This window comes from Carcharodon carcharias, chromosome 35 (genome assembly GCF_017639515.1).
Source record: "Carcharodon carcharias isolate sCarCar2 chromosome 35, sCarCar2.pri, whole genome shotgun sequence".
NCBI classification, from domain to species: domain Eukaryota; kingdom Metazoa; phylum Chordata; class Chondrichthyes; order Lamniformes; family Lamnidae; genus Carcharodon; species Carcharodon carcharias.
The window spans coordinates 2,717,879-2,740,736 of record NC_054501.1 but is presented as its reverse complement, the minus strand read 5'-3'; the positions used below and the strand labels follow the sequence as shown (position 1 = coordinate 2,740,736).

General features: G+C 48.0%; 1 protein-coding gene across 1 annotated transcript in view; it reads left to right on the top strand.

Annotated features, from left to right (window-relative positions):
- The first annotated feature begins 11,745 nt into the window (after positions 1-11,745).
- The window catches only part of LOC121272757 (transketolase-like protein 1), a 26,440-nt gene continuing 15,327 nt past the window's right edge, over positions 11,746-22,858 (top strand). Inside the window, exon 1 of the mRNA XM_041179538.1 lies at positions 11,746-11,907. Coding sequence (XP_041035472.1) covers positions 11,746-11,907 — 162 coding nt within the window. The remainder of the gene's footprint in view (positions 11,908-22,858) is intronic.

Below are 22,858 nucleotides of genomic sequence, written 5' to 3'. Positions count from 1 at the left end.
ATAGGGACAGTGATAGATACACAGATTGCGACAGTGATAGATAGAGAGATAGGGCCAGTGATAGATAGACAGATAAAGAGAGATATTGATAGATTGACAGATAGGAACAGTGAGAGATAGACAGACAGAGACAGTGAGAGATAGACAGATACAGTGATAGAAAGACAAATAGGGATAGTGATAGATAGACAGATAGGAACTGTAATAGACAGATAGGGACAGTGATAGATAGACAGTTAGGGTCAGAGATAGATAGATAGGGTCAGTGATAGATATGCAGATAGGGATACTGATAGAGAGACAGATAGGGTCAGTGATAGATAGACAGGTAGGAACAGTGAGAGATAGACAGAAAGAGACAGTGATAGATAGGCAGATAGGGTCTGTGATAGATAGACAGATAGGGTCAGTAATAGATAGACAGAAAAAGAGAGATATTGATAGATAGACAGATAGGGATAGTAATAGATAGACAGATAGGAACAGTAATAGACAGACAGAGACAGTGATAGATAGACAGATAGGGATAGTGATAGATAGACAGATGGGGACAGTGATAGACAGACAGAGACAGTGATAGATAGACAGATAGGGATAGTGATAGATAGACAGATGGGGACAGAGATAGATAGACAGATTGCGAAAGTGATAGATAGACAGATAGGGACAGTGATAGATAGACAGATAAGGTCAGTGATAGATAGACAGATAGGGTCAGTGATAGACAGATAGGGTCAGTGATAGATAGACCGACAGGCATAGTGATAGATAGGCAGATAGGGACAGTGATAGATAGATAGGTTGCGACCGTGATAGATAGACAAATAGGGACAGTGATAGATACACAGATTGCGACAGTCATAGATAGATAGATAGGGTCAGTGATAGATAGACAGATAGGGACTGTGATAGATTGACAGTTTGCGACAGTGATAGATAGGCAGATAGGAACAGTGGTAGATAGGCAGATAGGGTCTGTGATAGATAGACAGATAGGGTCAGTGATAGACAGAAAAAGAGAGATATTGATAGATAGACAGATAGGGATAGTGATAGATAGACAGATAGGAACAGTAATAGACAGACAGAGACAGTGATAGATAGACACATAGGGTCACTGATAGATAGAAAGATAAAGAGAGATATTGATAGATAGACAGATAGGAACAGTGAGAGATAGACAGACAGAGACAGTGAGAAATAGATAGAAACAGTGATAGATAGACAGATAGGGATAATGATAGATAGACAGATAGGAACAGTAATAGACAGATAGGGACAGTGATAGATAGACAGATAGGGACAGTGATAGGCAGATAGGGATAGTGATAGAAAGACAGATAGGGTCAGTGATAGATTGACAGATAGGGTCAGTGATAGACAGATAGGGTCAGTGATAGATAGACAGATAGGGTCAGTGATAGATTGACAGATAGGGTCAGTGATAGACAGAAAAAGAGAGATATTGATAGATAGACAGATAAAGAAAGGTATTGATCGATAGACAGACAGAGACAGTAATAGATAGACAGATAGGATCCGTGACAGATAGACAGATAGGGTCAGTGATAGATATGCAGATAGGGATACTGATAGAGAGACAGATAGGGTCAGTGATAGATAGACAGGTAGGAACAGTGAGAGATAGACAGAAAGAGACAGTGATAGATAGGCAGATAGGGTCTGTGATAGATAGACAGTTAGGGTCAGTAACAGATAGACAGAAAAAGAGAGATATTGATAGATAGACAGATAGGGATAGTAATAGATAGACAGATAGGAACAGTAATAGACAGACAGAGACAGTGATAGATAGACAGATAGGGTCAGTGATAGATTGACAGATAGGGTCAGTGATAGACAGATAGGGTCAGTGATAGCTAGACAGATAGGGTCAGTGATAGATTGACAGATAGGGTCAGTGATAGACAGATAGGGACATGATAGATGGACAGATAAGGTCAGTGATAGATAGACAGATAGGGTCAGTGATAGATAGACAGATAAAGACAGTGATAGATAGACAGATTGCGACAGTCATAGATGGACAGATAGGGACAGTGATAGATACACAGATTGCGACACTGATAGATAGACAGATAGGTTCAGTGATGGACAGATAGGGACAGTGATAGATAGACAGATTGCGACAGTGATAGATAGACAGATAGGATCAGTGATAGACAGACAGAGACAGTGATAGATAGACAGATAGGGTCAGTGATAGATAGACAGATAGTAACAGTGATAGATAGACAGATAAAGAATGGTATTGATCGATAGACAGACAGAGACAGTAATAGATAGACAGATAGGATCCGTGACAGATAGACAGATAGGGTCAGTGATAGATATGCAGATAGGGATACTGATAGAGAGACAGATAGGGTCAGTGATAGATAGACAGGTAGGAACAGTGAGAGATAGACAGAAAGAGACAGTGATAGATAGGCAGATAGGGTCTGTGATAGATAGACAGATAGGGTCAGTAATAGATAGACAGAAAAAGAGAGATATTGATAGATAGACAGATAGGGATAGTAATAGATAGACAGATAGGAACAGTAATAGACAGACAGAGACAGTGATAGATAGACAGATAGGGATAGTGATAGATAGACAGATGGGGACAGTGATAGATAGACAGATTGCGAAAGTGATAGATAGACAGATAGGGACAGTGATAGATAGACAGATAAGGTCAGTGATAGATAGACAGATAGGGTCAGTGATAGACAGATAGGGTCAGTGATAGATAGACAGATAGGGACAGTGATAGACAGATAGGAACAGTGATAGATAGGCAGATAGGGTCTGTGATAGATAGACAGATAGGGTCAGTGATAGACAGAAAAAGAGAGATATTGATAGATAGACAGATAGGGATAGTGATAGATAGACAGATAGGAACAGTAATAGACAGACAGAGACAGTGATAGATAGACAGATAGGGTCATTGATAGATAGAAAGATAAAGAGAGATATTGATAGATAGACATAGGAACAGTGAGAGATAGACAGACAGAGACAGTGAGAGATAGATAGAAACAGTGATAGATAGACAGATAGGGATAGTGATAGATAGACAGATAGGAACAGTAATAGACAGATGGGGACAGTGATAGATAGACAGATAGGGACAGTGATAGGCAGATAGGGATAGTGATAGAAAGACAGATAGGGTCAGTGATAGATTGACAGATAGGGTCAGTGATAGACAGATAGGGTCAGTGATAGATAGACAGATAGGGTCAGTGATAGATAGACAGATAGGAACAGTGAAAGATTGACAGATAGAGTCAGTTTTAGATAGACAGATAGGGACAGTGATAGATACACAGAAATGGTCAGTGATAGATAGACAGATAGGGTCGGTGATAGATAGACAGATTGCGACATTGATAGATAGACAGATAAGGACACTGATAGATAGATAGATTGCGACAGTCATAGATAGACAGATAGGGACAGTGATAGATACACAGATTGCGACACTGATAGATAGACAGATAGGTTCAGTGATAGATAGACAGATAGGGACAGTGATAGATAGACAGATTGCGACAGTAATATATATACAGATAGGATCAGTGATAGACAGACAGAGACAGTGATAGATAGACAGATAGGGTCAGTGATAGATAGACAGATAGGAACAGTGATAGATAGACAGATAAAGAAAGGTATTGATCGATAGACAGACAGAGACAGTAATAGATAGACAGATAGGATCCGTGACAGATAGACAGATAGGGTCAGTGATAGATATGCAGATAGGGATACTGATAGAGAGACAGATAGGGTCAGTGATAGATAGACAGGTAGGAACAGTGAGAGATAGACAGAAAGAGACATTGATAGATAGGCAGATAGGGTCTGTGATAGATAGACAGATAGGGTCAGTAATAGATCGACAGAAAAAGAGAGATATTGATAGATAGACAGATAGGGATAGTGATAAATAGACAGATAGGAACAGTAAAAGACAGACAGAGACAGTGATAGATAGACAGATAGGGATAGTGATAGACAGATGGGGACAGTGATAGATAGACAGATTGCGAAAGTGATAGACAGATAGGGTCAGTGATAGATAGACAGATAGGGACAGTGATAGACATATAGGGTCAGTGATAGATTGACAGATAGGGACAGTGATAGATAGACAGATAGCGTCAGTGATAGATCGACAGATAGGGATAGTGATAGATAGATAGCGTCAGTGATAGATCGACAGATACGGACAGTGATAGATACACAGTTAGGGTCAGTGATTGCTAGACAGATAAAGAGAGATATTGATAGATAGGCAGATAGGGATAGTGATAGGTAGACAGATAGTAACAGTAATTGACAGAGAGAGACAGTGAAAGATCGACAGATACGGACAGTAATAGATACACAGATAGGATCAGTGATTGATAGACAGATAAAGAGAGATATTGATAGACAGATAGGGCCAGTGATAGGCAGATAGGGATAGTGATAGATAGTCAGATAGGGTCAGTTATAGACAGATAAAGAGAGATATTTATAGATAGACAGAAAGAGACAGTGATAGATAGACAGATAGGAACAGTGAGAGATAGACAGAAAGAGAGAGTGAGAGATAGATAGACAGAGACAGTATTAGATCGACAGATACGGACAGTGATAGAAACACAGATAGGCTCAGTGATAGATAGACAGATAAAGAGAGATATTGATAGATAGACAGATTGCGACAGTAATAGACAGATAAGGACAGTGATAGATAGACAGATTGTGACAGTCATAGATAGACAGATAGGGACAGTGATAGATACACAGATTGCGACAGTCATAGATAGATAGATAGGGTCAGTGATAGATAGACAGATAGGGACTGTGATAGATTGACAGTTTGCGACAGTGATAGATAGGCAGATAGGAACAGTGATAGATAGGCAGATAGGGTCTGTGATAGATTGACAGATAGGGTCAGTGATAGACAGAAAAAGAGAGATATTGATAGATAGACAGATAGGGATAGTGATAGATAGACAGATAGGAACAGTAATAGACAGACAGAGACAGTGATAGATAGACAGATAGGGTCATTAATAGAAAGATAAAGAGAGATATTGATAGATAGACAGATAGGAACAGTGAGAGATAGACAGACAGAGACAGTGAGAGATAGATAGAAACAGTGATAGATAGACAGATAGGGATAGTGATAGATAGACAGATAGGAACAGTAATAGACAGATAGGGACAGTGGTAGATAGACAGATAGGGACAGTGATAGGCAGATAGGGATAGTGATAGAAAGACAGATAGGGTCAGTGATAGATTGACAGATAGGGTCAGTGATAGACAGATAGGGTCAGTGATAGACAGGGACATGATAGATGGACAGATAAGGTCAATGATAGATAGACAGATAGGGTCAGTGATAGACAGATAGGGACATGATAGATGGACAGATAAGGTCAATGATAGATAGACAGATAGGAACAGTGAAAGATTGACAGATAGAGTCAGTGTTAGATAGACAGATGGGGACGGTGATAGATACACAGAAATGGTCAGTGATAGATAGACAGATAGGGTCAGTGATAGATAGACAGATTGCGACATTGATAGATAGACAGATAAGGACAGTGATAGATAGATTGCGACAGTCATAGATAGACAGATAGGGACAGTGATAGATAGACAGATGGGGACAGTGATAGATAGACAGATAGGGTCAGTGATAGATAGACAGATTGCGACAGTGATAGATAGACAGATAGGATCAGTGATAGGCAGACAGAGACAGTGATAGATGGACAGATAGGGACAGTGATAGATAGACAGATGGGGACAGTGATAGATTGACAGATAAAGAGAGATATTGATAGATAGACAGACAGAGACAGTGATAGATAGATAGATAGGGACAGTGATAGATAGCCAAATAGGGTCAGTGATAGACAGATAGGGACAGTGATGGATAGACAGCTAGGGTCAGTGATAGACAGATATGGACAGTGATAGATAGATAGCTAGGGTCAGTGATAGATAGACAGATAGGGTCAGTGATAGATAGACAGATAGGGACAGTGATAGATAGACAGATATGGACCGTGGTAGATAGACAGATAGAGAAAGTGAAAGAGGGACAGTGATAGATCGAGAGGCACTGATAGGGACAGAGATAGATAAAGTGAGATTGGCTGATACACAGAGTGATAGAGTAAGAAGGGGGTATCAATAGATGGGGAGATAGAGGGAGGCAATGGAACCCCTTTGTCACACATTACTGGAGTGGGGCGTGTTCGCCCCCTTGTGGTTTCCCTGTGTAATTACAGCACAGCTTCTTCCAGGGTAAATTACAGGCTGTTCATTCATGGTCACTTCAGAATCCGACAGGGAAATAGTCGGATTGTAACAGGGTCCGTAATTATCCACTCTGGGTTAAACCCTGGGCCTGGCCAAATGGGAAATCAGACTCAGCAACAGGCGGCTGAGTGTGCTGCCTATAATCCTGGCCTATCCTATATTACCCACATCTGGGTTTTAGAGATATATGTAAACATTCTATGTTGGTGACAAAGGCAAATGGGACACTTGCCTTTATCAATCGAGGCACAGATTACAAAAGTGGGGAGGTCATGTTGGAGTTGTATAGAACCTTGGTGAGGCCACAACTGGAGCACTGTGTGCAGTTCTGGTCGCCACATTATAGGAAGGATGTGGTCGCACTGGAGGGGGTGCAGAGGAGATTCACCAGGATGTTGCCTGGGATGGAACATTTAAGTTATGAAGAGAGGTTGGATTGACTTGGGTTGTTTTCGTTGGAGCAGAGAAGACTGAGGGGCGACCCTGATCGAGGTGGGCAAGGTTATGAGGGCCACGGACAGGGTGGGTAGGGAGCAGCTGTGCCCCCTTAGTTGAGGGGTCAGTCACGAGGGGGCATAAGTTCAAGGTGAGGGGGCAGGAGGTTTAGGGGGGATGTGAGGAAAAACTGTTTTACCCAGAGGGTGGTGAGGGTCTGGAATGCGCTGCCTGGGAGGGCGGGGGAGGCGGGTTGCTCACACCCTTTAAAAAGTACCTGGATGTGCACTTGGCATCGTCATAACATTCAAGGCTAGGGGCCAAGTGCTGGTCAATGGGGTTAGGGTAGGTAGGTCATGTGTCTCTCACGGTGTCGGTGCAGACTCGATGGGCCGAAGGCCCTCTTCTGCACTCTGACTCTGTGATTCTGTGAAGGGATTGAGACCCTCAGACCCCCAAGGGTTTCTTTTTCTGATGTGCAGGCTCCGTTGCAAAGCGGTGGCCAAATCACACACAGCAAGAGCCCACCAGCAGCCGTGTGATAGTGACCAGGTCGTCCGGTGGTGCGGAGAACCCCTATCCTGTAATCCGAGCTGCAAGAACGGGTGTGGAGCGCTGAGCGATCGGAGCACCGACTGCATCGTTAATGGAGAGCTAAAAATCGGGAAAATTTGGTGCAAGTGGGAATTTGGGGCGGAGGGGGAAAGATGGGGGGGGGGGGTACTTAGTCCTTTTTTTTAGCTCCAGGGGCTTGGTAGGTGTTTTTCTTTTTAAGTCTCAGCTTTCATTTGGTTAATTTGGGAATGGAACAGAAGCACGGTGGCGCACTTCAGCCCTGCAGAGTGCGCATCCAGTGCCACGTGGGAACTCCAGGACGCGTGCTGTGCCCTGGACAGCTAGCCTTCTGCAGGAAGTGACATCAGTCGGGGGAGCTTGAGCTCCAGGTCTTGGGGCATCGTCAGCAGCCAGCGTCACTGTGAGGCACCCGCTGGGCTCAGAGCTAAGCGGGTAGAGCATTTCTGGAGGTCTGGCCTACATGTTGGGGGGGTGGGTATATGAAGGAGACTGGAAGAATGATAATGAGAGGAGATTCTACGGTCAGGGGAACTGACAGGGGTTTTCGAGGTCACAGACATGAACCCGGGGCAGGATGCTGCTTCCCTCTGGGGTCAGGGTGAACGATGTCACTGAAAAACTACAGAGCACCCTAAGGGTGGTAAAACGATCGTAAGAAATAACAGCAGCCGGTGGCCATTCAGCCCCTCAACCTGATCGTGGCCTCAGCTCTACTTTTCTGCTTGCCTCCCACGACCCTTGACTACCTTTTAGGTCAAAAATTGCTTTTTCTTTATTTATCCGTTCATGGGGTGTGGGGGGGTCGCTGGCCGAGCCCGGCATTTATTGCCCCGTCTCTAATCGCCCCCTTGAGAAGGTGGGGGTGAGCCGCCTTCTTGAACCGCTGCAGTCCCCGTGTGGTGTAGGTACACCCACCGTGCTGTTAGGGAGGGAGTTCCAGGATTTTGTCCCGTGTGGTGTAGGTACACCCACTGTGCTGTTAGGGAGGGAGTTCCAGGATTTTGTCCCGTGTGGTGTAGGTACACCCACTGTGCTGTTAGGGAGGGAGTTCCAGGATTTTGTCCTGTGTGGTGTAGGTACACCCACCGTGCTGTTAGGGAGGGAGTTCCAGGATTTTGACCCAGCGACAGTGAAGGAACGGCCGATATATTTCCAAGTCGGGATGGTGAGTGGCTCGGAGGGGAACTTGCAGGTGGTGGTGTTCCCCATGTGTCTGCTGCCCTTGTCCTTCTAGGTGGTAGAGGTGGTGGGTTTGGGCGGCGCTGTCGAAGGAGACTTGGCGAGTTGCTGCAGTGCATCTTGTAGATGGTACACACACTGCTGCCCCTGTGCGTCGGTGGTGGAAGGAGTGAATGTTTGTGGATGGGGTGCCGATCAAGCGGGGCTGCTTTGTCCTGGATGGTGTCGAGCTTCTTGAGTGTTGTGGGAGCTGCACTCATCCAGGCAAGTGGGGAGTATCCCATCACACTCCTGACTTGTGCCTTGTAGATGGTGGACAGGCTTTGGGGAGTCAGGAGGTGAGTTACTCTCCACAGGATTCCCAGCCTCTGACCTGCTCTTGTAGCCACAGTATTTATATGGCTGGGTCCAGTTCAGTTTCTGGTTAATGGAAATATTCTATGTATAATTCTATACTCACTAGGGCCTGGTATCCAGAGTAATCCAGAGATTACTGCCTTTGAGGTTCTGGTTGCTAATTTTTACCCTGGTTTCATCCCTCTTTCTACCTATGTTATTGGTAACTACATGGACCATGGCCACTAGTTATTAACACAGGACCCCCCCCATCCCTCATCTCCCCCTCACCCCCTAGTTATCTTATGGGGAAAGGTTGAGCAGGTTGGGGCCTCTACCCATTGGAGTTTAGAAGAATGAGAGGTGATCTTATTGAAACATGTCAGATTCTGAGGGGGGAGGGGGTTTGACAGGGTGGATGCTGAGGGGATGTTTCCCCCTTGTGAGGGGGAATCTAGAATGAGGGGAGGGGGGGCACAGTTTCAGAATGAAGGGTCTCCCATTGAAGACGGAGATGAGGAGGAATTTCTTCTCTCAGAGGGTGGTCAGTCTGTGGAATTGTCTCCCCCACCCCCAACAGAGAGCAGCGGGGGCCGGGTCACTGAATATATTCAAGGCCGAGTTAACTTCCGCCAGGGCCACTCAGCTCCTGACCTCACTACAGCCTTGGTTCAAACATGGACAAAGAGCTGAGCTCCCGAGGTGAGGTGAGAGTGACTGCCCTTGACATCGAGGCAGCATTTGACCGAGTGTGACATCAAGGAGCCCCAGCAAAACTGGAGTCAATGGGAATCAGGGGGGAAACTCTCCGCTGGTTGGAGTCATACCGAGCACAAAGGAAGATGGTTGTGGTTGTTGGAGGTCGGTCATCTCAGCTCCAGGACATCACTGCAGGAGTTCCTCAGGGTAGTGTCCTCGGCCCAACCATCTTCAGCTGCTTCATCAATGACCTTCCTCCCATCATAAGGTCAGAAGTGGGGATGTTCACTGATGGTTGCACGATGTTCGGCACCCTGTCCAGTGACCCTTGTGTGGACGTCGGGTGAGGATGAGATCAAGCTGTACTTTGATGCCTTCACATCTGTCATTCAATTATTCTTTTACTTTTCAGTTTCCAATTAGAAAGCGACTCCTCAGATACTGAAGCAGTCCATGTCCAAATGCAGCAAGACCTGGACAATATCCAGGCTTGGGGCTGACAAGTGGCAAGTAACATTCACCCCACACAAGTGCCAGGCAATGACCATCTCCAACAAGAGAGAATCTAACCATCGCCCCTTGACGTTAATGGTATTGCTGGGGGATTATCACTGAATCCACCACTATCAATATCCTGGTGGGTGAGGTGAGGGTTACCATTGACATCCCATGAACGACCAATAAATGAAAGTAGGAGGATAGAGTAGCTGAATGCCTAGCTGGGAGAGAGGGTGCAGGAGGATAAAGTAGGTCTGGTAGGTACAGGGTTAATGTGGGACTGAGTACAGTACCACCCAGTTAGCCATGTAAGAAGGCACATGACCTGGATCCAGGGATTAGGACGGTGTTGGCCAGAGACCATGTTAAGACCTCGGATAGAGATAGCTATTGTTATAACCGCAGCCAATGTTAGTCAATGCAGAACGCATGTCCCAGAGGGGAACCTGGCCCACAGGCCAGACCCTTTTATTTGCACTCTTAAACCGAGGAGCAGGAAGTGGTCCAGTAACTAAACTAAAAAAGTCATGGAGTTATACAGCACAGCCTTCAGCCCATCCTGTCCATGCCGGTCATCAAGCACCAATCTATTCTAATCCCATTTTCCAGCTTTTGGCCCTGTTTGCTATAGCGTTTCAAGTGCTCATCTAAATACTTCTCAAATGTTGTGAGGGTTTCTGCCTCTACCCCACCACCACCCCACAACCGCAACCCCCCCCACCCCCACCCCCAACCTCGGGCAGTGTGTTCCAGATTCCCCCCACCCTCTGGGTGAAAAAACTTTCCTCAAATCCCCCTCTAAACCTCCTGCCCCTTCCCTTAAATCAATGCCCCCTGGTTACTGACACCTCCGCTTAGGGGAAAAGTTCCTTCCTATCTACCCCAGCTATGCCCCTCATAATTTTGCACACCTCTATCAGTTCCCCCCCAACCCACCACCTCCACCCCCCCACCCCCCCCCCGCTAAACCTCAGCCTTCTCTGCTCTAAGGAAAACCACCCCAGCCCATCCAGTCTCTCTTCATAGCTGAAATGCTCGAGCCCATGCGACGTCCTGGTGAATCTCCTCTGCACCCTCTCCAGTGCAGTCGCATCCTTCCGATTGTGTGGCGACCAAAGGAAAAGTTTTATTGACAAAAATAAAAGCAAGCTGAAGCACTCAGTGTTCCAGTCGCACAATTGAAGTCTTACAACATATGTTCAAACCCACAGGTAAACACCTTCCAGGCAACAATCCCTGAGAGATGTTTAACTATAAAATCCAGTAATATTACACAAGGCAAACTGCTGTAGCTTCAATAAAAGGTGTTCCACATGACCTTTACCCTCTTCCACTCTGCGGTGGAATCCATTTCAGAATAAACCCACTCACTGCAGCCCAAGACCTTACTGGCTTGACTCGATGGATGATTCAAACTGCATCCTCCTCCAGCCCAGCACTCCCAGTCATCTCAACAGCTCAAACAGCTCCAGCTATCTTCATCCATCTCTAGCTCAACAGCTATAGGCGTCTATCCACAGTAACTCCAACATGCCTTTTTCCTCTTTCATCTCCATTCCATTGTTCTCACACCTCTTTGAAACTCACACCCTTCCAAATATACGACCTTTCATGTTTCCATCTTGTCTTTGCTTTTGGGTCAATAAAATATAACATCCCTACCGTTGTTTACCTATGGAACTTCTGCAAGATGCAAACCTGTTTCTTGGTACTTCTGACTCCCTTTTGACATTCAAACAAACTGACCTGGGACCCAACCTCAGCCACCTCAAGAGCATCAACCTGCACTTTCACTGCTTCCTGGCCAAGATCCATGAGCTGGAAAGTAATGGACTGGTGAGTACATAAAATAATAACATTTTTACAGAGTAGTTTGAAAACGCTGGTTTTGATATCAAAGTAAACACCTCTGTCCTTTTCATGTTTCTAAAGCCCCCAGATATCCTGACTCTTATCAAAATCATGCCCAGCTTAATTAAATCACATACATGCACACACATGCACACATATACGCACACACATGTGCGCACACACACACACACATACACACGCGTACGCACACACACACACACACAGCCTCCTTTACAGAATAGCACAATATTCCCCAAAATACTAAAAAAAAATCCATTCTCACACTGTACCCTTTATTGTATAACTGTATATAGTTACAAGTAGTTAATAAAGACTTGCTGTTCACATACAGAAGTCTACGAAAACTTCCTTAACAGAAACGTTCTGCAACCGACAGCAACCTGTCATGAAACAACCATTTTTTCTTACTATATTTGTGGTTTATTGTGAAGTAGGTTTACGGGGGTAAGTATAGTTGGGTCTGCCTGTGAGATTTAATTACATTCTGTAGCCAAGCAGGCTGCAAGCATTAAATTGTCAAAGGAAACTCGGTGCTTAACATGCTAATGAGTAAACATAGATGCTGGCTTAGTGTGCAAAGTGAGAAGGGAATTTGCCTTTTTAGACAAATGAAGGGGTGTTTGAATTTCAAATGGATCTTGGTCTGTTTACAACCAGCCAGATAGGCAAGGCTAAGGAATGAGTTCATTTTCCCCAAAGGTTACTGGCAATATTAGCACCACGAAAGTTTTTATGTTATGAGGAAGATACAGTTTCAAAGACTTATGGAGCCATAGAGTTTGCATATTAAAAAGAGAGAAACATATATAAAGAAGGATGAAAGGTCAGAAGTCCATGTAAGATCTAACGGGAGTGTGTGAGATCCTCTTAATGAACCCTCCAGCTTTTGTGCATAAGTCTCACTATATGGAAGCTGGAGAAGAGCCATTTGGAATTCCACTGTCCAGGGTTTTGTGTTAACTTGCTGAGTCTGTTTCAAATCTAAAATCCATTTTTGGACAATTGCCTTAAAGGTAGTGTAACTGGGAATCGGGGTAAGTAGGAAGTTTAGGAATTATTATCATAGTAAATTGTAGTCTTACATCTTTTATTTTGTTAATAAATATTTGAAATTAACTTTTGACAATCTCTAAAGGCCTTGGTTGGACTTATTAGCTTCTGAATTCAGTGCACACCTCTCGTAATAAATACAAATTGCAAAACTGTTGTGATAGCGCAACCAGGTTTCCCTCGTGGGTTGTGTCCGCCCGGCGCACATCACCTGCCACGACGTAACAACCCCAGCAGAGGAAGGGTTTTAGATCCATGGGCCTCTGGAGCCAGTTCAGGGGGGAGGTGGGACCTGTGCAAGCCGGACAGGTTGCTCCCCCCCCCACCCGCCCCCCCACCCCCCCGGATATAGTTGGGATGCGGGATGATTTGTTAGTGCAGCTGGGGGGGTAGGGGGGAGGGTTTGAGCCAAACTTGGCAGGGGAAGGGAGCCAAGGGGTTAATGTCAGAGAGGAAAAGCAAGGTGTACGGAGAAGCGGGGGAGACAGTTAGCACCAGGGGAGGAAATGGTAAGGTGTTAGGTGGGGTGAGGGTAAGAGGGAAAGTAATAAAGTTGAACTCAGGTTTAGCATGGACGATTGTAAATTTGAGGACCTTGCTAAGTAAGATTGGCGAATTGCAGACAATGATCGTCTTGTGAAAGTATAATGTTGTAGCAATAATGGAGACCTAGGTCAAAGAACGGCAGGTCTGGGGACTAAATATTCTCCAACGGAAGGTGTTCTGGAAAGAAAAGGAGGAGGGAGGGGGCAGTATCTTTTTTAATTCTTTCACTGATGGGGGTATCGCTGCCAGCACTCCTAACTGCCCCTTGAGAGGGTATGTTGACATGGAGAATATCACAGTGTTGGAGAGAGAGAGAGAAGTTCCAGAGGGGTCAAGGGCGGTTCCAGGGGGTGGAGGGGTGGGGGTGGGGGAGGTGTCGGACATTCAGCGGGGGTGGGTCAGGTTTGGATATTCGGGGCTGGGGGTGTTTGGACATTCGGGGGGATGGGGGTGTTCGGACATTGGTGGGGGTGGGGGGGGCGGGGGGTCAGTCGGCCGCAGTGGGGGAGGTGGTTGGTAGGGTCAGACGATCAGAGGGTCAGGCATTCGGGGTAGTGGGTGGGTTCGAAATTTAGAGGTGGGTGGGGGTGGAGGGAGTCGGATAACAGGAGGGGAGGGGTCAGGGAATTGGAATTTCAGGGGGCTGTGTGGGGTGTGGGGGGTGGGGGGGGCGTGGTTGTTGGACATCGGGGGCGGGTGTGGGGGGGTCTGATCGGACCTTGGGGGTGGGTGGTCCAGTCAGGTCGGGGGGGTGAGAGTCGGGCCTGTTGGAGTTGGGGAGGTGGTGGTGTCGGGTATGGAGCCCCCTGTTGGTGGGGGAGGTGATGGCCTCATGGTACTGTTGCTAGACTAGTAACCCAGGGGAATGCTCTGGGGACCCAGGTTCAATTCCTGTCATGGGAAATGGTGCAATTTACATTCAATAAAAACAATCTGGAATTAAAAGTCTAATGGTGACCATGAAACCATTGTCAATTGTTGTAAAGACCCACCTGGTTCATTAATGTCCCTTTAGGGAAGGATATCTGCCTTCCTTACCCAGTCCGGCCTACATGTGGCTCCAAGCCCACAGTAATATGGTTGACCCTTAAATGGCCTAGCAAGCCATTCAGTTGTATCTATTGTTCATTTACTCACAGACTAGTCAAGCAACAACCTGACAAAGTCATCCTCACGGAGTCATACCTTACAGATAATGTCCCAGACACCACCATCACCATCCCTGGGTATGTCCTGTCCCACCAGCGGGACAGACCCAGCAGAGGTGGGGGCACAGTGGTATACAGTCAGGAGGGAGTTGCCCTGGGAGTCCTCAACATCGACTCCAGACACTATGAAGTCTCGGCATCAGGTCAAACATGGGCAAGGAAACCTCCTGCTGATCACCCTGTACCGCCCTCCCTCAGCTGATGAATCAGTGCTTCCTCCATGTTGAACACCACTTGGAGGAAGCACTGAGGGTGGTAAGGGTGCAGAATGTACTCTGGGTGGGGGGACTTCAATGTCCATCACCAAGAGTGGCTCGGTAGCACCGCTACTGACCGAGCTGGTCGAGTCCTAAAGGACATAGCTGCTAGACTGGGTCTGCAGCAGGCGGTGAGGGAACCAACAAGAGGGAAAAACATACTTGACCTCATCCTCACCAACCTGCCTGCTGCAGATGCATCTGTCCATGACAGTATCGGTAGGAGTGACCACTGCACAGTCATTGTGGAGACATAGTCCCACCTTCACATTGAGGATACCCTCCATCGTGTTGTGTGGCACTACCAGCGTGCTAAATGGGATAGATTTCAAACAGATCTAGCAACTCAAGATTGGGCATCCATGAGGTGCTGTGGGACAGCAGCAGCAGCAGAATTGTACTCAAATACAATCTGTAGCCTCATGACCCGGCATGTCCCCCACTCTACCATTACCATCAAGCCAGGGGATCAACCCTGGTTCAATGAAGAGTGCAGGAGGGCATGTCAGGAGCAGCACCAGGTATACCTAAAAATGAGGTGTCAACCTGGTGAAGCTATAAACTCAGGACTACTCGTGTGCCAAACAGCATAAGCAGCAAGTGATAGACAGAGCTAAGCGATCCCACAACCAACAGATCAGATCTAAGCTCTGCAGTCCTGCAACATCCAGTCATGAATGGTGGTGGACAATTAAACAAATCACTGGAGGAGGAGGCTCCACAAATATCCCCATCCTCAAGGATGGAGGAGCCCAGCACATCAGTGCAAAAGATAAGGCTGAAGCATTTACTACAATCTTCAGCCAGAAGTGTCGAGTGCATGATCCAATTCGGTCTCCTCCGGAGGTCCCCAGCATTACATTTGCCAGTCTTCAGCCAATTCAATTCACTCTACGTGATATCAAGAAACGGCTGAAGGCACTGGATAGTGCAAAGGCTATGGGCCCTGACAATATTCCAGCAATTGTACTGAAGACTTGTGCTCCAGAACTTGCCGCACTCCTAGCCAAGCTGTTCCAGTACAGCTACAACACTGGCATCTACCCGGCTATGTGGAAAATTGCCCAGGTATGTCCTGTACACAAAAAGCAGGACAAATCCAACCCGGCCAATTACCGCCGCATCAGTCTACTCTCCATCATCAGTAAAGTGATGGAAGGGGGTCATCAACAGTGCTATCAAGCAGCACTTGCTTAGCAATATCCTGCTCACTGATGCCCAGTTTGGGTTCCGCCAGGGTCACTCAGCTCCTGACCTCATTCCAGCCTTGGTTCAAACATGGACCACAGAGCTGAGCTCCCGAGGTGAGGTGGGAGTGACTGCCCTTGACATCGAGGCAGCATTTGACCGAGTGTGGCATCAAGGAGCCCCAGCAAAACTGGAGTCAATGGGAATCAGGGGGGAAACTCTCCGCTGGTTGGGGTCATAGCGAGCACAAAGGAAGATGGTTGTGGTTGTTGGGGGTTCAGTCATCTCAGCTCCAGGACATCACTGCAGGAGTTCGTCAGGGTAGTGTCCTCGGCCCAACCATCTTCAGCTGCTTCATCGATGACCTTCCTCCCATCATAAGGTCAGAAGTGGGGATGTGCGCTGATGGTTGCACAATGTTCAGCACCATTCGCGACTCCTCAGATACTGAAGCAGTCCATATCCAAATGCAGCAAGACCTGGACAATATCCAGGCTTGGGGCTGACAAGTGGCAAATAATATTCCCGCCACACAAGTACCAGGTAATGACCATCTCCAACAAGAGAGAATCTAACCATCGCCCCTTGACATTCAATGGCATCACCATCACTGAATCCCCTACTATCAACATCCTGGGGGTTACCATTGACCAGAAACTGAACTGGACCCAGCCATATAAACACTGTGGCTACAAGAGCAGATCAGAGGCTGGGAATCCTGCGGAGAGTAACTCACCTCCTGACTCCCCAAAGCCTGTCCACCATCTACAAGGCCCCAGTCAGGAGTGTGATGGGATACTCCCCACTTGCCTGGATGAGTGCAGCTCCCACAACACTCAAGAAGCTCGACACCATCCAGAACAAAGCAGCCCCAGTTGATCGGCTCCCCATCCACAAACATTCACTCCCTCCACCACCGATGCACAGGGGCAGCAGTGTGTGTACCATCTACAAGATGCACTGCAGCAACTCGCCAAGGTTCCTTCGACAGCGCCGCCCAAACCCACCACCTCTACCACCTAGAAGGACAAGGGCAGCAGACACATGGGGAACCCCACCACCTGCAAGTTCCCCTCCGAGCCACTCACCATCCTGACCTGGAAATATATCAGCCGTTCCTTCACTGTCGCTGAGTCAAAATCCTGGAACTCCCTCCCTAACAGCACGATGGGTGTACCTACACCACACGGGACAAAATCCTGGAACTCCCTCCCTAACAGCACGGTGGGTGTACCTACCCCACACGGGACAAAATCCTGGAAGTCCCTCCCTAACAGCACGGTGGGTGTACCTACACCATACGGGACAAAATCCTGGAACTCCCTCCCTAACAGCACGGTGGGTGTACCTACCCCACACGGGACAAAATCCTGGAAGTCCCTCCCTAACAGCACGGTGGGTGTACCTACACCATACGGGACAAAATCCTGGAAGTCCCTCCCTAACAGCACGGTGGGTGTACCTACACCATACGGGACAAAATCCTGGAACTCCCTCCCTAACAGCACGGTGGGTGTACCTACCCCACACGGGACAAAATCCTGGAAGTCCCTCCCTAACAGCGCGGTGGGTGTACCTACACCACATGGGGACTGCAGCGGCTCAAGAAGGCGGCTCACCCACCACCTTCTCAAGGGGCAGTTAGGGATGGGCAATAAATGGTGGCCCAGCCAGCGACTCCCACATCCCGTGAATGAGTTTTAAAAAAATCCCATGGGGGGAAATACTGTGCGGGGGGTGGTTCGTCAGAGGTGGGGTAATCCCCAAGGGGGACAGGAGTGTTGGGGGAGTCCCGTTGGGGGGGGTGGGGATTGGTCTGGGTCTGTGTAATAGTTACCCAGAGGTTAGAAGAGGTTTTAATTCTCCTAACTTTACCCTGGTGTAACCCAGTCAGAACTATCCGATCATATTTTCCGATGGTCCCCAGCGTAGGGCAATTGCCCAGAGGAGGGGTGCACTTCTGGACAATTGCTGTGCAAACCCTTACCTGTGAACCTCCAGGAGGGATTCCCCAGTACATCTTTGGGGAACATCGCCCCAACATCCCCTCATTATCGGAAGCTGGGGTCTTGGAAGCTACAACCCAAGAAGTTAGTACGCAGATGCAGTGAGTGATTGGGACGGCAAATGGAAAATTGTCCTTTATTGCGAGGGGGGGGTGATGGAGTATAAAAGTGGGGAAGTCTTGCTACAACTGGACAGGGCGTTGGTGAGGCTGCTCCTGGGGCACTGTGGACAGTTCTGGTCTCCTTACTTAAGGAGGGACAGACTCGCATTGGAAGCCGTTCAGAGAAGGTTCACTCGGCTGATTCCTGGGATGAAGTGAATGTACTATCGCCAAGTTTGTGGATGACACAAAAATAGGTGAGAAGGCAAGTGGTGAGAATGACACAAGAAGTCTACAGGGGGATATAGACAGGTTAAGTGAGCGGGCAAAAACTTGGCAGGTGGAATATAATGTGGGAAAATGTGAGGTTATGCACTTTGGCAGTAAGAATAGAGGAGCTGAATATTATTCAAATGGAGAAAGACTGCAGATGGCTGCAGCACAGAGGGATTTGGAGATCCTCGCGCATGAACCACAAAAAGCTAGCATACAAGTTCAACAGGTAATAGGGAAGGCGAATGGAATGTTGGTTTTTATTTAAAAGGAAGTGGAGTATAAAAATTGGGAAGACTTGCTAAATATCTACAAGGCACTAGTTAGACCACACCTAGAATACTGTGAACAGCTTTTGTTCCCTTATCTGAGGAAAGAAATATTGACATTGGCGGCAGTCCAGAGAAGGTTCACTGGGTTGATCCCAGGTATGGAAGGATTTTATTTTGAGGAGAGGCTGAGTAGGTTGGTTCTGTACTCATTGGAGTTCAGAAGAATGAGAGGTGACTTTATTAAAACATTAAGATAAAAGATACATTATAGAAGGATGTGGTCACACTGGAGGGGGTGCAGAGGAGATTCACCAGGATGTTAACTGGGATGAAACATTTAAGTTATGAAGAGAGGTTTGGATAGACTTGGGTTGTTTTCGTTGGAGCAGAGAAGACTGAGGGGCGACCCTGATCGAGGTGTACAAGATTATGAGGGGCACGGACAGGGTGGGTAGGGAGCAGCTGTTCCCCTTAGTTGAAGGGTCAGTCACGAGGGGGCACAAGTTCAAGGTGAGGGGGCAGGAGGTTTAGGGGGATGTGAGGAAAAACGTTTTTACCCAGAGGGTGGTGAGGGTCTGGAATGCGCTGCCTGGGAGGGTGGTGGAGACGGGTTGCCTCACATCCTTTAAAAAGTACCTGGATGTGCACTTGGCATCGTCATAACATTCAAGGCTATGGGCCAAGTGCTGGTCAGTGGGATTAGGGTAGGTAGGTCAGGTGTTTCTCACATGTCGGTGCAGACTCGATGGGCCGAAGGGCCTCTTCTGCTCTGTGGGATTCTATGAAAAGCAAAATACTGCGGGATGCTGTAAATCTGAAACAAAAACAGAAAATGCTGGAAAAACTCAGCAGGCCTGACAGCCTCTGTGGAGAGAGAGACAGGGTTAATGTTTCAAGTTTGCATGGCTCTTCTTGAGAGCTAAAGAGAAGTAAAAATGTGATGAAATGTATACTGTCTCGGGGTTGTGGGGGTGGAGCGGCTGGAGCTGGGTAGAAGGCCAGTGATAGCTGGAGACAAAGGAGAGACTGACAATGGTACCATGGACAAAAGGACAAAGGGGTGTTAATGATAGTGATATACTGGCTAAAGTAGGTGATAATGGTGGCATTAAGGTCAGAAAACAGAATGCGATAATAGCCAGACAAGGGTAAGCTCTCTGGAAAGAACAACATGAACAAGTGAGTGATGGCCCTTGTGGGGGTTGGGATGTGGGGTAGGGCTCAGTGGTAGGAAAATAGATCAAAAATAGGAACACAGGTGGGGATAAAACAATGAATAAAAATGAAAATAAATCAAAATAACGATAAGCGAATAAAAAAATTAAAATTAAAATGAATATTGAAAAGGAGGGGGGTTTAAAAAGGGCTGGGGATGGAGGAGAGAGTTCATGGTCTGACGTTGTTGAACTCAATAATATTCAGCCCGGAAGGCTGTAAAGTGCTAGTCGGAAGATGAGGTGCTGTTCCTCCAGTTTGCGTTGAGCTTCACTGGAACAATGCAGCAGGCCAAGGACGGACATGTGGGCATGAGAGCAGGGTGGAGTGTTGAAATGGCAAGCGACAGGGAGGTCTGGGCAGACCGAAGGTGTTCTGCAAAGCGGGTCACCCAGTCTGTATTTGGTCTCTCCAATGTAGATCTCATTGAATGGCGGAGCAGACTCGATGGGCTGAATGGCCTATTCCTGCTCCTATATCTCATGGTCTAATGAAAGGGGTTTGTCTTATGGGGAAAGGTTGAGCAGGTTGGGGCCTCTACCCACTGGAGTTTAGAAGAATGAGAGGTGATCTTATTGAAACATGTCAGATTCTGAGGGGATGGGGTTTGACAAGGTGGATGCTGAGGGGGTGTTTCCCCCTCGTGGGGGGGCATCTAGAACGAGGGGAGGGGGCACAGTTTCAGAATGAGGGGTCTCCCATTGAAGACGGAGATGAGGAAGAATTTCTTCTCTCAGAGGGTGGTCAGTCTGTGGAATTCTCTCCCCCCCCCCTTCCCCCTGAGAGCAGTGGGGGCCGGGTCACTGAATATATTCAAGGCCGAGTGAGACAGATTTCTGATCGATGAGGGGAGTCGAGGGTTATGAGGGGGACGGACAGGGAAGTGGAGTTGAGGAACAATCGGATCAGCCACGGTCTTATTGAATGGGGGGAGCAGGCTCAAGGGGCTGAATCCCACTCCCCACCGCCCTGGCCTGACTTGTATCCCTAATGATCTTACCGGTCAGGCTGTCTGCAGTGCCAAGCTCTCCAAAAGCAGGCACTTTGCCATCCAAGGGAGAGAGCAGGAAGGGGCAACGAGAGACCATAGATTGGGTTTTGAGGTCAATGTCAACAGCTGGCATAGGGTTTTACCGGGGAGCTCCAGGGAGCAGGGGTTTGAAGGAATAAAAGAGAGACGGGGGAGAGCAGGGTCAGAGAGGGAGCGCCGCACTGTGGGAGGGTCAGTGCTGAGGGAGCGCCGCACTGTGGGAGGGTCAGTGCTGAGGGAGCGCCGCACTGTCAGAGGGTCAGCGCTGAGGGAGCGCCGCACTGTGGGAGGGTCAGTGCTGAGGGAGCGCCGCACTGTCAGAGGGTCAGCGCTGAGGGAGTGCCGCACTGTGGGAGGGTCAGTGCTGAGGGAGCGCCGCACTGTGGGAGGGTCAGTGCTGAGGGAGCGCCGCACTGTCGGAGGGTCAGTGCTGAGGGAGCGCCGCACTGTCAGAGGGTCAGTGCTGAGGGAGCACCGCACTGTCAGAGGGTCAGTGCTGAGGGAGCACCGCACTGTCGGAGGGTCAGTGCTGAGGGAGAGCCGCACTGTCAGAGGGTCAGTGCTGAGGGAGTGCCGCACTGTCAGAGGGTCAGTGCCGAGGGAGCGCTGCACTGTCGTAGGATCAGTGCTGAGGGAACGCTGCACTGTGGGAGGGTCAGTGCCGAGGGTGAAGAGGGAAAACTTTGTAACCAAGGGGAGGAGGGTGGGGGTGGGGGTTGGGTGGGTAAGGGCTGGGATTTGGGGAGGGAGGGGGAGAAACTGTGTAAGTGGCAGCTCTTTCAAAGGGCTACCAGGGCTGCAATGGGCCGAAAGGTATCCCTCTGAGCTGTGACTTGACACAGTGGGGGGGGGGGGGTCTCCAATAACTTGCAACCCCCTCACTTCCAAAGTTGGGAGGGGGCGGGAGGAAGATATTGGCAAAAAAATAAATATATAAAAACGTGGAGCTCTTTTTGTGGAAGGTTAAATTCTCTGGCAGGGTCCCTGTCTCCAGGTATATATATATATATATATTGTTTTTGTATATAAAACCGGACGGTCCCTGCTTCCTGATGTCGCCCCAAGGGCTGGACATTGAGAAATGTGTAAATCAGGTGAAAAAGAGCCATTCGTGAACCCTTTCCTGTTTAAAAAGTCTCAACCAATAAGAGTTTCGTGGCGTGACTGGGAGTCTGGCTGAACGACACATCCGCTGCTGTCAGTGTCTGGCATTGCGGAGAGGGCTGAGCTGCAGAGATCCACTGCTCTGCACACAGACAGAGACAGACCCAGACAGAGGGATTTGACTGGGACAGCTCACTGACCATGGCTTGCACCGAGCTCCCGGACCAGAGGGGTCTGCAGGCACTGCGGGACACCGCGAACCGGCTGCGCGTTCTCTCCATCAAGGCAACATGTGCAAGCAACTCAGGGTGAGACTGTGCTGCACCCCCTCCGCCTACCCTGTCCTCCCTCTCATCCTCCTCCCCCACCCCCACCCCATCACCATCATGTGTGCCTGACTCCCTATCTTTTTTCCTTCTCCCTTTCCTCCCTTTTGCTCTCCTTCCTCTATCTATCTCTCTCTCCCTTTTCTCTCTCCTCTCGCTTCCTCCTTTTCCCATCCCCCTCCCTCTCTTCATTTCTCCCTCTCCTATCTGTGTCTGTTTCTTGTACCTCTATTTCACCATCGTGTGTCTCTCTCTCTCAGTATTTCACCATCGTGTGTGTCTCTCTCTCTCAGTATTTCACCATCGTGTGTGTGTGTCTCTCTCTCAGTATTTCACCAT